General features: G+C 34.7%; 1 protein-coding gene across 8 annotated transcripts in view; it reads right to left on the bottom strand.

Moving 5' to 3' along the window:
- Positions 1-18,652, bottom strand: part of JMJD1C (jumonji domain containing 1C) — a 257,864-nt gene that overhangs the window by 1,561 nt on the left and 237,651 nt on the right. For 5 of the 8 annotated variants that reach the window (XM_064488133.1, XM_064488134.1, XM_010985790.3 and 2 more), the window contains 11 exons: positions 18,172-18,261; positions 17,566-17,693; positions 17,162-17,375; positions 16,442-16,656; positions 15,476-15,754; positions 12,084-12,252; positions 11,456-11,546; positions 10,859-10,989; positions 10,446-10,568; positions 7,497-7,636; positions 6,138-6,314 (listed from right to left, as the gene is read on the bottom strand). In XM_064488133.1, coding sequence (XP_064344203.1) covers positions 6,138-6,314; positions 7,497-7,636; positions 10,446-10,568; positions 10,859-10,989; positions 11,456-11,546; positions 12,084-12,252; positions 15,476-15,754; positions 16,442-16,656; positions 17,162-17,375; positions 17,566-17,693; positions 18,172-18,261 — 1,757 coding nt within the window. Of the gene's footprint in view, positions 1-988; positions 1,997-6,137; positions 6,315-7,496; positions 7,637-10,445; positions 10,569-10,858; positions 10,990-11,455; positions 11,547-12,083; positions 12,253-15,475; positions 15,755-16,441; positions 16,657-17,161; positions 17,376-17,565; positions 17,694-18,171; positions 18,262-18,652 lie in introns of those variants that run through there. The other 3 variants (XM_031461228.2, XM_031461225.2, XM_031461226.2) reach the window with 3 other exon arrangements.

Genomic DNA, 18,652 nt, shown 5'->3' with positions numbered 1-18,652 from the left:
AATCATTCAGATAGGCTGATGATTAGATCCTAATTGGGTATTTTGTCAAAGTGTATTTTTAGGTGTTACTTTTAAAAACAAACAAAAAAAACCCTGGAAGGTATTTGTTTTAACAAGTCAGTGCAATCAATGTGGATGTCTGCTGTGCTCCTCTGACTTTCAGCATTTGGTCATTTCACTGTTAATTTTTATACCCGAGAGTAGATTTAAGGAAATGAAACTGAGTTTGATTATTTGTGAGGAACTGGGATGAAAACGTAGTTCCAGACAGACCTATCGACCATAATAGTTTTAGAATTCTTCTAGGATTTTGTGCCCTTTCTTTCAAATAAATTAACCAATTAATGCTACCCTTCAATTTCCTGTTACAACTGTGTTTTTCTTTTGGACAGTTGTCTCTTAACTAAATGGTTTTCACAAGAAGCCAGTAAATATCCGTTACTTGTTTAGGATATACAGACCTACTCTGCACTTTACTATTTCTTAGAACTGCTTTGTGTCAATGCTCAGGATGACAGAAAAAGGACCAAGCTGATCCGATCAGGATTTTGTGATTTTTCTATGTTGTCTTCTAGTGATATTAAAAATCCTGGGAAAGGAGAAATAATTCTAATTTTTTTGAAGTGTGAAATTGGGAGGAATGAGAATAGGGAGACAGTAAGTGGGGAATAGAGACTGAGGAGAAAAAAATCTAACAGCAGAATGATGAAATTCTAAAGGGGCTGGAATTCCTCCTCTGGGCATAATGACCACCTGAACAGATGCAAAGTCTGTGAGCTCTTTATTCTTTAACTCAAGCACTATGCCTCTACTGATAACTCGGTAGCATACATATATATTAAACATTTTCTTCCTTTAATCATTAGGTTGGCTCCTCTGGAGGATGAACATAGTGGCTGCCTCACATTCTTGGTACTGCTGTACAGTCTCACTGGATCTTCATTATGTGTCTGTAGAACAGAGGCTATTTCACAGAGCGGAAAACTACAGGTAAGATGTTCAGACCCTGTTCTAAGATAAATCAGCTAATGAATGGCAAGTCAACAGGAACCCAGCTCCTGTATTTTGTCTAATAGATACTTTACAGGCCTACAATAACTCAGTCATACCAGCATGGTCTCCAAATGCCCTGTCTTGTCTTAAACTTATCTGAACATGTATGGGCATCAAGTCCTTCTAAAGTGCTAGCATGTTACCTTTTAGCATGTGTACCTTTATTTTTTTTAAAAAACTTCTCAACTGATACTCTAATTTTGTTCATACATCGTTTGCCTGGTTTTCTTTAATTCTTTGTCCATAGTTTCATTTAGCTCTTTGAGCATATTTAAGATAACTGGCTTAAAGTTTATGTCTGATGTCTGAGCTTACTCACGGATAGTCTTATTTTTTCCCTATGAATGGTCCATACTTTCCTGTTTCTGTGCATGCCTTGTGACTTTTTTGAAAACTGGACGTCTGAACCTTATAATGTGGTAACTGGAAATTAGATGTTCCCCCTGCCAGCAGGGTTTGCTGCTGTTGACTGATGTAGGCTGAAGCAAGCCATCTGTTTTGTGACTTTGCAAAGACTATACTCCTTGTTGGGTGTGATCACTGAAGTCTCTTGTTCCACTGTCTCAGTGGTCAGCTGGTGACTTGCCAGAGACGTCCTTAAATACAAAATATTAGATGCCCTTTCCTTCATTAAGCAGTGCCCTGGTCGATGTGAGTTTTGAATTAGACTCCAGAGCTCTGAAAAAGTTGATTGTCAGTCTTTGCCAGTTCATGGTTGTCAGTTTTAGAAGTGACTTTTATTAGTGGTTACAAGGTACTATTATGTTTCCTAATGACCTCAGCCTGATGTATTTTGCTTAAAGACTTAACGGTTAGTGTGAAGAGGCAAGGTTCAGTTTTAAAGAGGAACATATTTGCACTTCCCATTCCACTTACCCCTTTTTGGGCCGTCTTTGAGTCATTCACATCTCACTTCTTTGGCAGACTGTATTATTCATACTTGCTTTAAAAGATCAGTTGTGATAATAAATACAGCTAATGTTAAGAAAATGTAATTATTCTGTGTTCATAGTAGGAAGGTAATTATCTTGACACCGTGACTGCCATATACACAGTGACTTGTGAGAACTTGTGAGTGCAAAGATTTTGCCTGTCTTTCTAGTCACATGAATGTAGGAGAATTTACAACGTAGAAATATAATATAAAATAAACTCACTATGAGTGACCTAACACAGTTAAGCTAAGTAGTTAAGGACAAAATTATCAGTAAAGAAAGTGTTGCTGTTGAAAACTAAAAGCTACTCTAAACTCCAGAATACTAGAGCTGAGACAAAGTAAATCCTGGAGGTCAGGATCCTCCTGCTCTGTCTAAGGACACATACGGGGATTTCACAGACTCAGTCATAAGTCTGCAATTCTAAACTAGTTTTTAGAATATATAAAAAGGGCTGTGGGTAGAATGCCTTCCCTCCCCAGCTCAGCTTCTTAAAAGTGCCCACTGCTGACAAATCAGGTGTATCGATTCTTTCCTACCGCTGCTGGCCCATCATGTCATGCAGTGTCATTTTCTTGAAACTTCATTGATAGATGCTTGGGTTTGCAAGGGTTTCCTATTTGTGTAGTTCTTAAAGCATGGTTCCTGGACAGTAACATCAGCATCACCTGGGAACTTGTCAGACATGTAAAATTTCAGGTCCCTCCTCAGACACACTGAGTCAGAAACTCAATAGTTTCTGGGCATGGGGTCTAGCAATCTGTGTTGTAGCAAGCCCTCCAGGAAATTCTGGTATATGCTAAAGTGTGAGAAGCACTGACTTAGAATTTGGGATTATTTTAAGGGCTATCTGTAGTCTATTCAAAGTGTTGAAGCCATAAATGAAAACTTTTCAGGACCTCTATGGACTAAGTAAGTTGTAAATAGTAACGCATCTTAAATCCAAGTTAACATTGTGAATAGAGTTCTTACTTCCTTTTAATTCTCTCTCAAAACCATATCACCACCACTTATGAGTCATGGACAACACCTTTTCAATAGAGTACAAATAACTGTGCTGTCATTATCATACCACATACTGGAAGGAAGGTAGAAATTCTTGTTCTTATAGCTGGCAATTCTTTGCCAAAATATGTAGCAGAGAAGTTTTGTCTTGGACCCCCTTCAGCAATTTAGTGGCAGAGCTCAGAAAAGCATTTGCCAGTCTAGGTCATACCATGCTGCCTCAGTCTATTTAAGTAGAGCATCTTGAGAGAGAGAGAGTTTGTGTGTACAGGATACAGGTACATATTGTTTAGCACCTTCTGAGGCTTTGGGCAGTGATTTGTGAACTAAGCTTTTTAACAGGATCACTTTGCCCACTATTTTGGGAAAACAAGGATATTCTCTTCTCTCTCTCTAAAGCAGTAGAGACACATTTACATGCATGGATTCTGTCAGTGTCAACAGTGACTGCCTCTGGAGGAGAGAAACTGAAGGCAAAGGTAAGCAAAAGACTGAATTTTCACTGTGAAACCTTGTGTACTGTTTGAACTTTCAAAAATCATGAATGTATTACATTTTCAGAAAAATATTTAAAAAGTTTTTTCAACAAACAGTACTGAAATGTCAATATGTAAAAAAACTGACCCTCCATCCACACTTTGCACCATATACAAAAACTAACAAAAATGAATGACAGACCTAAATGTAAGACTAACAACTATAAAGCTTCTAGAAGAGAAAAAGTTTGATCTTGGGGCCAGGCAAAAATTTTGCAGATACAACAATAAAAGTATAATACATATAAAAACTGATCAACTGAACTCCATCAAAATGAAAAACTTCTGTTCTTTGGAAGATACCATTAAGAAAATGAAAGGACAATCCACAAACTGGGAGAATATATGTGCAAAAGCACGTATCAGATAAAGACACTCAAAACTCAGTAAGAAAAGAACCCTATTTCATTAAATACGTATTTGTCCATTTTTGATCACAAATACTTCTCCCACTCTTTGGATTACGTTTTCATTCTCTTAATAGTGACTTAATGAATGGAACTTATTTATTTTAATATATTCCAATCTATCAGTTTTGAATAAAAGGACAAATATTTGAACACACATTTACCAAAATAAATTAACAGATGGCAGATAAGCACATGAAAAGATGTTTAACATATTTAGTTATTAAGAAAATGTAAATTAAAGGTACGATGAGATAACAATGCTTACTTATTCAAATACTTAAAAACAAAACTGACAGGCGAGGAAATGGAACTCACATTCACATACACTAGTTTGAGAAATGGGAAATGGTACAGCCACAAGCCTGGCAGTGTCTTATAATCATACATTTATCACGTGACCAGGTGATCCCACTTGTTGGTATTTATCTACCCAACTGAAATGAAAACCTCTGTTGAGAGAAAAACCTGTAGCTGAATGTCTGTAGTGGCTTTAACTGCTGAATGGGTTTTAAAAAAGGGATACACGTACACAGTGAAAAACCACACAGAAATAAAAAGAATCAACTACTGATATACACAACAACGTGGATGAAACTCAAATGCATTATACTGAATAAGAAAAGCCAGACTCAAAGGCTCCATACTGCATGAATCCAATCATATGCATTCTTATAAAAGATGAGCGATTATATGAATGTCAGGAGGAGAAGTTGACAAAAAAAGTGGGGGTAGGAGGGAGTTTTTTGGAATGATGGAAATGTTCTGTAATTTGTCAAAACTTACAGAACTGTATGTACACTAAAAAGAATACATTTACTGTATGCAAATTACACCTCACAAACTCACTGTCGTTTAAGAAAATGGATATTGGATAAACTGTGTAAGGATTTTCCTATTTACAAAAAGATTTACTATTCTCAAACATGCTGCTCCTTTGAGAGCATTTTACATTTGGATACAGATTACCTACTTTCTGATAAGAGGTGAGAAGGCCAAAAAAGGTATGTGAAGTGAATCTTAACTATGAATCATAAATGATACACCTCTGAAATGGTCATATAAGTCCATGGGAAAATAAAGTAACATTAATAATACATTCATTAATACATTTAATATATTTTTTTCTCCAGAAAGTTACTGTAGAGAAAAGGTGTATTTATTATAATGATGTTTATTTGAGATGTCATTTGAGATCTAAGAATGATAAATCTAACCCTGAACTTAACATCTTAAAAACTAAGCACCTATTATCACTTAAGGAGTATTTGTGGCTATTATAAAAGTGTCACAAATGTTATACAGGCAGTAATTGCATATAGTTATATAAAATGTAGGAAACTTTCTTTGGTAAAAGTACACACATCAGATATATCTCTATAACCAGGTAGTGGCAAAGGTGGGGAATCTAAGGCAAAGTAGCTTTTTGGCTTGTTGAGTTTCTTTTACACTTTGTTATTACTATGAGGGCTAAGCTGGGCTGTGGTAGCTTCAGTCTACTTATAGAAATCCATTGTATGCCTTTAATCCAAAGCTGTCCTCCATACGGACCACCTAGCCTATGCCATTCTTCTAGCTGCTACACAGTCCAGCCACAAAAAACAGAGATTGGGTATTTAAATTGTGGATCAAGAGCTATAAAAATTTACACACTGTCTTATTTTAGACATGCGATTGCTATGCTGAGCAAACTAAAGAGAGGCAGGAAATACAATGAAAGCCTGAATTAGTCTAGCCAATAATTCATTCTAGTCATCACTTGGTACCTTAGAAAATGTATCATCTCTTAGTCTTGATACTCACCCCTTCTACTGTAAAGTCTTAACTATTGAGAACTCAGTATATATAGTATCTTTTTTCCCCTCAAAGTCTTTTTTAAAATTGAAGTATCAGTGATTTACAGTGTTGTGTTAGTTTCTGGTGTACCCCTCAAAAAGTCTTTAAAATTAGATTTCAATCCACTAAATCAGAGACAATACAAAAATGGAAATCTGCCTCATGTTAACAGAATGTAAGCTCTCAAAGCATTTAATTATGTCAGATCTCATCAAGTACTGGAAAGCTGTTTTAGTGATTTCTTAATGAAAGCATACTTGTGCAGGTCATTCCCTTATGTCTTCATTTATCTATACTCAGAATAATTTCTTTTTCAAAACTGGTTCTTTCAGTAAAAGGTGTGTTAGAAATAACTTTTTAAATACCTGATGAAGTGCTCCTGCTGGCAAGACAATGGCATCACCAAGGAACTGAATAAGAGTGCAGGTTCTGACTCCATATTCCTCAAGCAATCTTTGGCGAAGCTTTCTGTTTACATACCAGCTTTGGTCACGTATTGGATCATGTTCTGGTAGAACTTCAAGGCCTTGTTCTTTTGAAATCTGAAATATGGATTAAAATTAAAATATATACCCCAATTTAAGCAAAGGAAATGGTAAATTCTGTTCAGTTAAATTTCAACTTTCTTTACAATAAGTCTTTCTCAATTTTCTGGAATGCTGATTGTGCTGAAGTTAAAAAAAAATATTCTACAATTGTAAAAGCCAAAGGATATTAAAAAAAATACCCTGATATGCTATAAATAAGGTAAATTATACTCTCCTCTCACCTCCTCCTTCCACTATGAAGCTTTCATCCATCTGGTTCCTTATAACTATTGCATAGCACAAAGATGAGGAAAAGCTTAATTTAGTAGCTTTTCCCCAAAAGCCAAACCATTTATATGTATGGACTTCATAAACATTTCTTGATCCTGCTCTTATTAAAAGGTAGGTACAAAGATAAAATACCCTAACTATTGCTTACCTTTTAAACCCTTGACAAATCAATTTCAGGGGCCCCTTTGACTAACCAGTGAAATCTTCTGCTTTAAAAACCATAATTTATAATATTTTAAATTAAAAGACTGATAGGTGTTCTGGGATAAGACAGTAGGTACAGGGCCACAGCTCCTTCACTTCACACTGACCAAAGACAAACCGTAAGTCCATCCAGAAAGAAGATGAAGTAGTATAAGAAAAGCAGCAATTATGGTCCCTTAAAAGAAATCCCTATAATTACAAAATACAGAAAATATCTGAGTCAAGGGTTTCAATCAATTTCAGATTAATGTGTCACTTTTTTTTTTAACAAGTAAAGGTATGATTACACTCAAAATAAGTGTCACAGAGTAATCAGATTGGACAGTAGAATTATTGCCTAGGTTGACAGCCAAAATATAAACAAAACAGGAAAAAAAAAAAAAAGAATCCTACCTTTAGTTTTTATATTCTGTAATTCCAATCACTACTTTTCACCAAGGGTAACATCTGACTCATGAACAGATTAGCTCTTTAAGGGAATGGGGGAACGCTAGCAACTGAGAAGAAATTGTCATTCAAAATCCTCAACATAAGCTTTAAAAAGAACAAGAGAAAGGAGCTTTTGACTTTCAACAACAAAAAATTCTATCCTCCTAAGTACAAGTTATTTCATCATCTTATACTGCAAAATGCCAATGAAGTTACATTAAAAATTAAGTCTTAGCTTAAAGTGAAAAGATAAAACTGTAACCGAAATCTTACTTTGTGAAGAAATTCCCTTATCTTGTCCATGTCTTTCCCAGCATAAATATGCCACAGAGCACCAGGTATCTCACTTGAGTCCTTCAGTCGTTTTCTTAAAATGTCATCCAAATCTTCTTCCTCAAACTTCTTGAGTATTCCTAACACAGAGAGTATTTTCAAACTGGTCAGTAAAGACCACCAGAAAGCCCAGTCTCCTAAAACTGACCTATCAGAGCAGCATAGTGCCTGACTGGACTGGGACTCTTAAAGAGGAGATAAACCCAGTTACACATCAAAACTGTTAGAACTACAAGAGCAGAGAACATTTACCCTGGGGTAACTAGGGACAGAATCAACAGTGACTTTCCCAGATCATCTGTTTTTTGTAAACCAGGGAATGGGAGATTCAAACAAACAAACAAAACAAGGGCTTTTACTTAAATTTAACCAACTTTCTTCCTATCCCAAGGGGGTGGACATAACAGTGATTTGTACTCATAAAGCATTTCATAATTTAGAAAGAACTTCCACTACCACTATTACAGTAGGCAAGGATAATAACCTCTATTTTAGAACTGAACAAAAAGTTCAGTGAGGAGAAGGAATTTGTTCATTACCATGACTAATGAATGGCAGAGCAAAATGTCTTCCAACTAATTCCTGGGAAATCTCATTTATTATTATTGGTTAATCTGTAATCAAATGCAAATGCTTTTAGGTGCTGTGGTTTGAGGAAGCATCAGGCCATTCTTCTAAAATGTTGACCAAAGTAAAACATGTATGTGCAGGAAAAAAACGTTAACTGTGGTTATCTCTGAAGTATAGGAAGATCATCTTTTTCAAATTCCTGATTTCACTACAATAAAATGTTCAGAAATCTTTATCTTTAATGAAGCTGTTTCTTTAGTCTAGGGGGAGATGACAATCTGAGCTACATTTTGGGGGATGAATACAGGAATGTACCAGGGAGACAAGTAGGAAGGAGAGCCACTGAAGGTGGAGGAAAAGGAATGTGCTTTAAGTAGGTGAGTATTTTTGATGCATTTAAAGCATTATTATAACTCTGTAACATGCCTTTTTTTGTGACCACTTATAAAAATTGGCAAAAACTTTGAAGGAAATCCAGAGTTAAGATGCTAATGACTTTTTCTCAAAAGACCAAATATGCTACGAATGAGGGGTGGGAGGTGCAGGAACAAAGGTAAGTAAGAAGGTTCTAGCACTTACAGACATGAAAGAAAAGTAGGGGAGAAAAGCAGGTGTAACCTCTATATTGTAGATTAAGTGCTACAGGAGATGATCTGAACAAAGTACACCGAGATACAAAAGAGATACTTCAGTATCTGCATAGGACTGGTCCCAGGACCCTCCACCCCCAACAAATACCAAACTCCACAGATGTTCAAGTCCCTTACATAAAACGGTGTAGTGTTTGCATATAATCTACACCTACCTCCCCTGGCCCCACCAACCCCATACACTTTTAGATCACTTATAATACCTAATACAGTTTAAATGCTATGTAAATAATTGTAAATACAACGTGAATGCTATGTAAACAGTTGCTGGCCACAGCAAATTTGTTTTGCTTTTTGAAAACCAGCACATGGCAAATTCAAATTTTTCTTTTTGAAACTTACTGGAATTTTCTTTTTCCTGAATATTTTCTAACCTTGGTTGGTTGACTCTGCAGATGCAGAAGCCACAGATAAGGAGGGCCAACTATAACTCTGTGACACCACAGGCTTTGACAGGATACGTAATCGGAACCGAAGATCACACGTTTCTGTGTTACAGTTAAGACTACAGCTCAAGTGTGTCTGAGTCTCAAATCCTTGGGAATGAGGGGGCAAGAGTTTTTTCAATCAATTATAATCAATGGAGAGTCAGTTAAGAAAGCTGAGAAATTATGAATTTCTATAGTTTTGAGGGGAACTTAGAGTATGTATTATAGAAACTGTAGAATATATACAAAAATTACTTAAAATGAACCCCCAGGTCCTAAGCACCTAGCCACTAAGCTGCAGATACATTCTGAGCTCCAGATACAGAATTGGTGAGCTAAGTGCTGGCTGAAAATCATGCGTAAGTTTCATAAGAAGGGCATATAAACTGGGAAAGGTAGAGAAAAAGATCTTAGCTTTAGAAAAGTCTGTAACTCCATCAAATGTGACAAATCAAGGGAGCAGTGTTACTGAAGCCAAGGCCAGTATTTGAAGAAGTAGTGATTAACTGTTGTTATAGAGGGTACAAATAATAAAAGTACTAGAAAGAAACCATTGTACTGAACTGTCACCGACAGCCATAGCAATAGCAACATTAATTTCAGTGGGGGCAGGTATAGAGGCCAACCTGCACTGACAGGTTTCAACTGAGTTGAAATATGAAACAGAGGTGACAGACACAGCAAAGAATGTGTTATGCAGGTAGAAGCAATAGGATTGTCGCAAGGAAGACCAAGTTTGAAGAAGGCTTTTGGAGAAAGAAGGAATAGTAGATGGAACAAGGTTTTAGAAATAAACTGGAGAAGACAGAATCTAAAACCTATGCAGTGGATAGAAAGGCTATTTCTACTTAGGCGAAAAGGCCCCCTCTCTCCGGTACTACAGCGGAAAAATGAATGCTTGAGAACAAACATGTCTTAATCATCTTCAGATCTCCAGGACCTAGTTTCTATTCTTCACCAAATGTTTTTAAGTGAGCTTACCAGTTCATTTTCATAAACACAATATTTAATAATAGGAAAGGAACAAATAAAAAAATACTCATTTTTAAATTAAAATTTCATGTTAAGAAAAAGACCGTGTAAATTAATCATGTTTCAAGCAATAAATATTAGAATGTCCCCATTTTGATGGGAGGGGGAATCTTTGATGTTAACCCAGAGGCTGACATTCTGGATAATACTACTGCATATGGTTAGTCAACTGTTATTACGAAGACCACTTATTCTTTAAGTTTCTTTACCTGCTTTTGAAAGAATGCCATTTCCTTTTGCTATGCCAACATAGACTAGAATATTTACAACATCAGAAACTTCAACATGTAGATTTGTTGTTCCTATATCATGATCTTTAGTAGCAGCTACACCTGTGTATAAAATAAAATTTTACTTAAGAGAATACTTTACATATCCTAAATATTCCCCACAAAATCAGTTTTAGGAGGATAATCTATTAAAGTTTTAGTTTCTAAAACCTGCCCTCAAAAAACCACAATCCATGAAATGTCCCATAAAAATCAAATAGAAAATGTAAATCTTTTACAAGGAATTAACAGGTACTTAGCTATATATATTGGCTATTAATTCCCAATATACACTGCTTGATTTAGAATATTCCATTTATTCCAAGCTGATAGAAATGCAAATATATACCTACCATAAGCACTGCACAACCTGGGTCCTAGGTCAGGGCGTACAAAAAATCCTGGCAAATGAGAGGCCAAATTGAATTTTCCTTCTGGATTACAATATTCTGGCAATGGTAGGCTTTTTAAAAGCTCTTCATACCTGAAGAGTAACAATAGTGACGTCTTTTGAATAAAGATTTACATTCTTAAGTGCTTTCAAATATATAACGTTCCAGTTGTTGACAACACAAGGAAAAGTTGTCTTAAGGCCTTTGACAGGTACACTTTCCTGTTTAAAGGAATGCATACACACACGGATAACTAGAACAGAAGTGATACTGACTGAAACTGCAATTCTGCTTCCCTAATTACAACAAACTGAAAGCAACAAAAGGAGAGAGGTCCCAAACGGGGCCTCCTGTTCTTTGACAGAAGTATTCTCTCCTTTATTGTCCTAATAGACTTAGCCCTGCTCAGACTATGGAGATTGTTTTTAAATTATTTTTAAGTGAGGAAGAAAATGCCTAAAAACCTCACATTTGTAGTTTCTTATCCCACTTCTGGGGATAATCTCAGCTCAACCTCAAAAAACCAAGAGTCAAAGTAACAAATTTAAAACGATATACCTTGTTGGCATCATAGTTTTGAAGTCTTCTCCTGAAGGGCAGTCTTTCAATTTTAAAACAACTGTTTCTCCACTTTTTGTTTTTTGCCGTTCTGTAAGAATGCAATTGATTATTAAAAAGGTAATCTGTCTTTTTATTTTTGTTAATGTTTGGAGAAGGAAGAGATATAAAATGAATTAATTCGATTGTTGTACAGTAGGTACTTAATGAATGCTTGCTTATGAACTTTTATTTCTTATGTACTTATGTAGCATGAAGATGTTTGTTCCTTATGTATACAGATATATTGTAATATAAAAATTCTTTAAAAATCTCTTCACATTTATTACTAAAACTAGGCTTAAATTTTTAATTTTTCGAAGTGTTTTACATAAAGTACATAATTTAAGTTTCAAATACTTATGAGATTACCAAAAATATTTCCCATGATATAAGGGAACAGTATAAATGACTTTGTTTATGGTCAAAGGAAAAGAGGGATGGAGCCAGGAATAGGACCCAGTCTCTTACTTCCAACTACTTGTGTCTTTTGTTTCAAAGATTAAAAATCTGTAAGTTGTATTTCCAATTTATCATTGGGGCAGGGATATGTTTAAGGAAACAGTAAAACAATCAAAAAACAACATACTTGAAACTTCTTCAAAACCATTCCAGAATTCCTTAACATTGGCATTTGAAATAATGCTGTCTTTGCAGTTCAGGAGATCAGCTTGATGGTCTCCAAAATCAAGACTAATTGAGTCTGCCTTCCACAAGCTAATGTTCATTTTCTTATGCACACCAGAAATCACTGCAGGCTTATAAAGAAATAAACAGAGAAGTAAAAGTTAGAAGTATATGGACATTTCCAAAATTTCATTTTACACACATATAGTAAATGGATAACATATTGAGTTTCAGGACTAATGACAAATTGTGAGAATAAAATAAGCTTTTAAATATGTATATGCATGACTGGGACATTGTGCTATACACCAGAAATGGACACGTTGTAACTGACGGTACTTCAATTAAAAAAAAAGTCCCTGACCTGGAAAGATGTTCATAATATATTTTCAAAGACAAAAGGGTGAGAGAATGCCATTTACATGGCAGAGTACACTGCCATGTTTGAAAAGAAAAAGTAAAATATTAAATATTAATATAAAGTATTTTTCAGAAAAGAACTCTGAAAGGCTATACTAAAAACTTTCATTTCTAGGCAGTATAAATGTTTTTACAGACTGTTACAGACAGAACACAACCTACTTATGTATTTGTATGTATGTAATATTTATAAGATTTTAATAATCCTTGAGATTAAAACAAAATTTCTATACATTCTTCTTTTATATCACTTAAAACACATATATACATACATTCTTTACCTCCACAAGGATCATGACAAATTAAAATATTAACCAGAAAAATAAATTTCAAATCTAATGAATGATTTCCTGAAAGTGAATTTCTCCTCTGAAATCACATGAATTCAAATTTCAAGGCTCTCTAACCCCAAAACCAACAACTGAAGATTTATAGCTTCTGAAACTCCAATGTTGATGTGATTTAAAAAAAAACACACCTCTAAGGCAACTTCATTTGTTATTTTCAGATTTCTTTCTTTTTTAAATTTATTATAAATGAAGTAAAAGAGAACACAGAGAAATTATGACTTCAGTAGTAGAGTGCATGCCTAGCATGCATAAGGTCCTGGGTTCAATCCCCAGTATCTCCATTAAAAAAAATTAATAAAAGTAAATAAACCTAATTATCCTCCCCTCAAACAAAACAAAACCAAAAAGAGTTTCTTGTAAACGATGTCATTTGTAAAGTAATCTTTAAACTCTCAAGATAATCAATCAAATTTGGGGAACCGTAAGTGCAGAATTACCTCTAGCTAGGGTTGTTACCACAAAGTATCTCAGAAGAAAAGAAAAAAATAAAACAACAGCAATAACCACCCTAAGAAGTTTGGTTAACTGCTCCACTACATTTTCTTTCAATGGGATGATAATATATTCAACTATTAAAACAGATTCAGCTATTAGATAATCAACTTTTGTTGACAATTCATGTATTAATTCCCAGCCCCTATTAGACCTATCCAATAATACTCCCATCCAGCCCTGTGCTACTCTATTATAGTAACCAGCAGCTTGGGGAAAGTAAGATTTTAAAAATGAGAGAGGCAAGTTAATTAATATATTACACTATTCTAAAGCAGAATTCTTAGACTACTATCATCATTATCATCTTCCGAATACTGAAACACCTTTCTAATTAGACTCTTTGCATCTGATCTTATTCCCCTTCTAATCCAACTTCCAACCTGCTTTGTTGTCAATTATTTTTTGTTGTTGTTGTGAGTTATTTTAAAATGTCAATCTGTACAACACAGGGAAGACAGCCAATATTTCATAATAACTATAAATGGAGGTATAACCTTTAAAAACTGAATCAACTATATAATTCAGTTTAAAAAAGTCAATCTGATTACTTTGATTCTTCAATCGAAACTGTCATCTATAGGATGAAGTTCAAACTCTTTAGCATATCATAAAAGCCCTTCAATAATAATAACCCCAACCACCTCATTTCCCCATCATTACCCCACAGGATTCTTATTAATGTCAGGTAAACAAAGCTACTTAACAGTTCTTCAGACACCTTATCCATTTTATTTCTAACCTCTTGTCCATCTAGAAAAACTTCACTTAACCCCTGAGATAATCAATTCAGACTAGCATTTTTGAAATAATACTTGAGCTTAGTCATTCACTCTTACAGGTTTCCACAGTACCTTAAACAAAATACTTAGAATATTTAACATATTTATAAAAGTATTTATTTATATGACTGTTTAAACCCACACAAATCTAAGTTGTTTAAATGCCACCTCAGCAATGGCATCAAGGCTTCAGGGAGAGCCAACCAAAAAATATACACATGTACTAAATATACAGTATATGCAATGCATGAGTGTGTATCTTTTTCTGGGGTGAGGAACCAAGCTGTCATCTGATTTTGAAAAGGACTGGTAACCTAAAAAGATAAAGAACCACTGTATTGAAATGATTCTTACTCATTTTTACATCCTTAATGGCCAGCACAGAGACTGGATTTACTAGGTGCTCAATAACTATGTTGAATGAAAAAAGTGAAGTAAAATACCAATGATGTCCAGAATGCAAGGAAAAAAAAATGAACATAATACAAAGTCATGCAAATTCATAATGTGTGTGCATTAATGTAGTAAACTGCCACCTGGAATGGCACTATATCAAAACTTGTCAAACAAAACCATTTATATCTGAACAGAATTAAATGAGTATGTTGTTCAAGATTTAATCAACTAACTTATAAATATATAAATGTTCCATGGATGAACATTAAAGGCAAAAACATCTACACTTTTCATCAGTTCAACAAAAATACTTCTGGTATTAACATTTTAATAGCAGATATGAATCTGTTAACTAGACTAAAATACAAATTTTAAAAAGGTGGTACCAAACTTTGTAAACATACAGCTTTATTAAAAGTCTGTTGACCAACAGATCAAAATTATAACATCAAATAATCAGCTTCCCTGGCCAAAAAATATGAATTCAGAAACAATCATTCTGGGGTGGGAAGGGACAGACTGGGATTTCAAAATTTGTAGATACTGACAGGCATATTCAGAATAGATAAACAAGATTATACTGTATAGCACAGGGAAAAATATATACAAGATCTTGTGGTAGCTCACAGCGGAAAAAAAAAATGTGACAATGAATATATGTATGTTCATGTATAACTGAAAAATTGTACTCTATGCTGGAATTCGACACAACATTGTAAAATGACTATAACTCAATAAAAAAAAGTAAAAAAAAAAAATAGTCATTCTGGTAACTTGTTGTTTTTGGTATCTTCTAACCCAAATGTGTCAAGTATTACCTTTCCCCTCTCTCTGTATTCTTAAGAGAACTCTTTTTCCTATTCAACCAGTGTCAGCACCACTAAGAGCATATTAAATCAGCTTAAAATACTCACTTGTCCATGTTTCCAACACTCTTTGAAAAGCTTCCAATTATTGACATTTTTATAATCCTTAAGCCACAGAATATGCTTCTCACAGATCCAGGAATGCGGTATATCACTGTACAACTTATTGTTTTCATCTATGGCAGATTTTCTGCTTTCTTTAGGCTCTTCTTTAAGCTCTGGTTTTACATTTATCTTAGAGGCTTTATTTGGTGGAATTTTGTTTTCAACAACCGAAGCAATTATGTCATCAAGAATGTTTGGCATAGTCCTTCCACTTTTACCACTCTAATAGGGAAAAAATTATATTTACAAGGAAAATGTTTACATTTTGAAATTTTTGCTTTGATTTACTAGTAACATAGCAAACAACCAACACAAAAAATATGCCTGGCTTCATGAATCATGTCAGTGGACGTGGGTCTCTAGTCCCCACACTGTTCCTGACAGGTGGGAAGCAGAACTTCAGTGGTCTGCAGGGTATGCAGAAACTAGTGAAGTGTGGCGTTCCGACCTTTCATATTTTAGGAACAGGGCAGAGGGACAAATAGGCAAACTCTCCCATACACTTTTAGAAGCCACTAAACATGTGTGCCTACCTATGCAATTTAGTCTGTTTTTATTTTTTCTGGTAAATAACTAAAGCAAAAATTTGATTTCTAAATATTTTAAGTAATAAAACATTCACATCCACATGTTCTTTCCCCCTTACTAGATACATGTTTTCAAATTATGAAGGACTATCTTAGGGCTCTTCTGGAATCAAAACGCCTCTCCCCGAACCCTTTTCACCTGGAAAAAGAACAAAGTCTCCAGCTTCTAAGTATTATAAGAGTTATAATGCAAACAGGAACATGCCTAGTAATCTGGTACATCTGATTACATCTGTATCTATTTACTGTGGAGTTTATAGCCAAGTCTCCAAATCTAAGTTTAAGGCCCATATAGAACCCAAAAATCTGGCATCTCACTCACTGGGGTTCCCATCGAATACACTGGTGCAAAGGCAATGCCTGCATCTGTAGAACCCACACGTAGCTTGCCCGCTGTTGTGGTCAGCAAATCACGTAATGTTGAGCCTTGTTCATTATTCTGGGACACAGGAGGTGATGTCCTGCTATTTGGAGAATCAGGGTTGTCTTGTTCTCTTTCTTCTTTAAGTTGCTTCTCAAGGGCAAATTCTTTGTTTTCTGAAATAAAACGTTTTACAAAATTCAAATAAAATTACGCATCTTATTGAAGTACAGACAAAATTGGCAACCCTATATTTAATAGTGAGAGGTGAAAACTGTAGCACTAGTGATTTATTCACTTCAACACACACTGGAGGATTGGTTAGATCCCTCAGGAGTCAAATGGTTTGAATAGGAAAATGCCTTCCTCAATATCTTAGACATGAGTTTGTACCTGTCACAAATGAAAAATGGTATACTAAGACAGAAAGTATAGGTAAGTCACAAATCTACTGCCCTGGTGGCTTTATTGATATGCTCGTTGACAGATGTTCTGTGACTATTTTTGATGCAATCACAGGAAGGCCAGTTCCTAGTAAGAGAAGACAGATGGTTTTCCTGAACCTAAGCCATAATGCAAGCAAATGACAAAATTGTTCCGCATGAATAGTACCTTAATGGATAATAGTACTTTGTTGATTACAGTTCTCCATTATATCCTTAAATAATAAAGTAGATTTACCTTTTTTTTCCTCTCTAGCCTTTTGCTCTGCAAGATCTGCTAACCAGTGCAGTGGTGACTGGGATTCTGGAGGAGTTAGCTTGCTGTCTGTGCTTACATCACTCCCTGGGCTGCTGTTGCCATTACTCTCAGACTTCTGAGGGGTATTCTGCTGCTGAGACTCAGGCATGCACAGAGAAATTTTGTTACTGTGATTAAGAACATTCTGTAAAACCTATAAAGGTAGAATAGTTGAATTTTTAAAATACTCTCTCTTCAATTATTCAGTTAAAAGTAGAGGTTACATTTATTTACACAGTAACATAGGAAACAGAATTTATAAAACACAAGTCCTACACTGGATTTCAAATATCAAACTGATTAATGTAACCATGGATTTTATTTGAACAGAGATTTCTACTCACTTGAGACACACCATTCATAGCAGAAAAATTTCCAACTTGTATATTCTCTGTGTTAGTACAATGACAATGGGATTTAATACCATATTTTTCTCTAAGAGTATGCATCGCATCTAGAAGATCTGTCAAAACTACAAAATACAATAATGGTTAATGAAAAGATTATTACTAGTTGTTAAGATTACTCAAAATTTCTTATTTTTCTTAGAGATTTTCTTATGCCTTTTCACTTTTCTTCCATTTTTTTCTTCATCCCTTCCATCTGTTTCAGGTTTGATCACTGAACCAAATTCATGTTGTTCTCTATTCTTTTCTCTTTTATCTATAATTAAAAATCAGTATGCTTAAAAGAAAAAAAGTAGAATAATTTAATAAATCTAATATGCCTTTCCATTACACTATAGTTTTCCCCTTCTGAAATGGTTCCTCTATGGCTTTCTTCATCACTGGGCCAGGACTTATCTTGCTAGCTTTATCACACAGAGGATTACAAGAACAATTCAAGACTACATAAACCTTACCTCTCCATTCTATTATACTCCTAAATAATCTGAAACAATAAAGAACTATTATACTACTACTGAGTCAATAATGTGTATTTATGCTTACCAGAACCGGGTATAATTTGAGTTGGCATTAAATGTTTGTGATCATGAGGCTGTCCCTTCACACACTTCATCCAAGCATATAGTTCTTTATCTGTAAGATTGTAACATATGTACTTATTAGTCATGTTTACAATGATAAAATTGATGGCTTGTATATAAAGAGTTTAACAATTATATAAAATGTCAGTGGTAGGTTTCAGATGTTTTCTTCTTAAAGAAATGTAAGATAGTTCCACCATTCTGAGAACTCTATAAAATAGGATACAAAACTGTTAGGTTAGTCTTTTCTTAAATGACCATTCTTTATTCTCATGAATGTATTAGGCACTGCAGTCTTCCCTGGAGCTAATTTTTTTAATCTTAGCTATTTGTGCCAAATAGAGCCTTTGCCTAATCTTAGTACATTAGACTCATGTAAAAGTTTGAGGTTTTTGGCAACTCATTTTTCTTGTATGCTTCAAAGATGTGTAGAGGAACTGTCA

The sequence above is a fragment of the Camelus dromedarius genome, chromosome 8 (assembly GCF_036321535.1).
Source record: "Camelus dromedarius isolate mCamDro1 chromosome 8, mCamDro1.pat, whole genome shotgun sequence".
NCBI classification, from domain to species: domain Eukaryota; kingdom Metazoa; phylum Chordata; class Mammalia; order Artiodactyla; family Camelidae; genus Camelus; species Camelus dromedarius.
The sequence above is the reverse complement of the archived record's forward strand: the minus strand, read 5'-3'. Positions and strand labels throughout refer to the sequence as shown.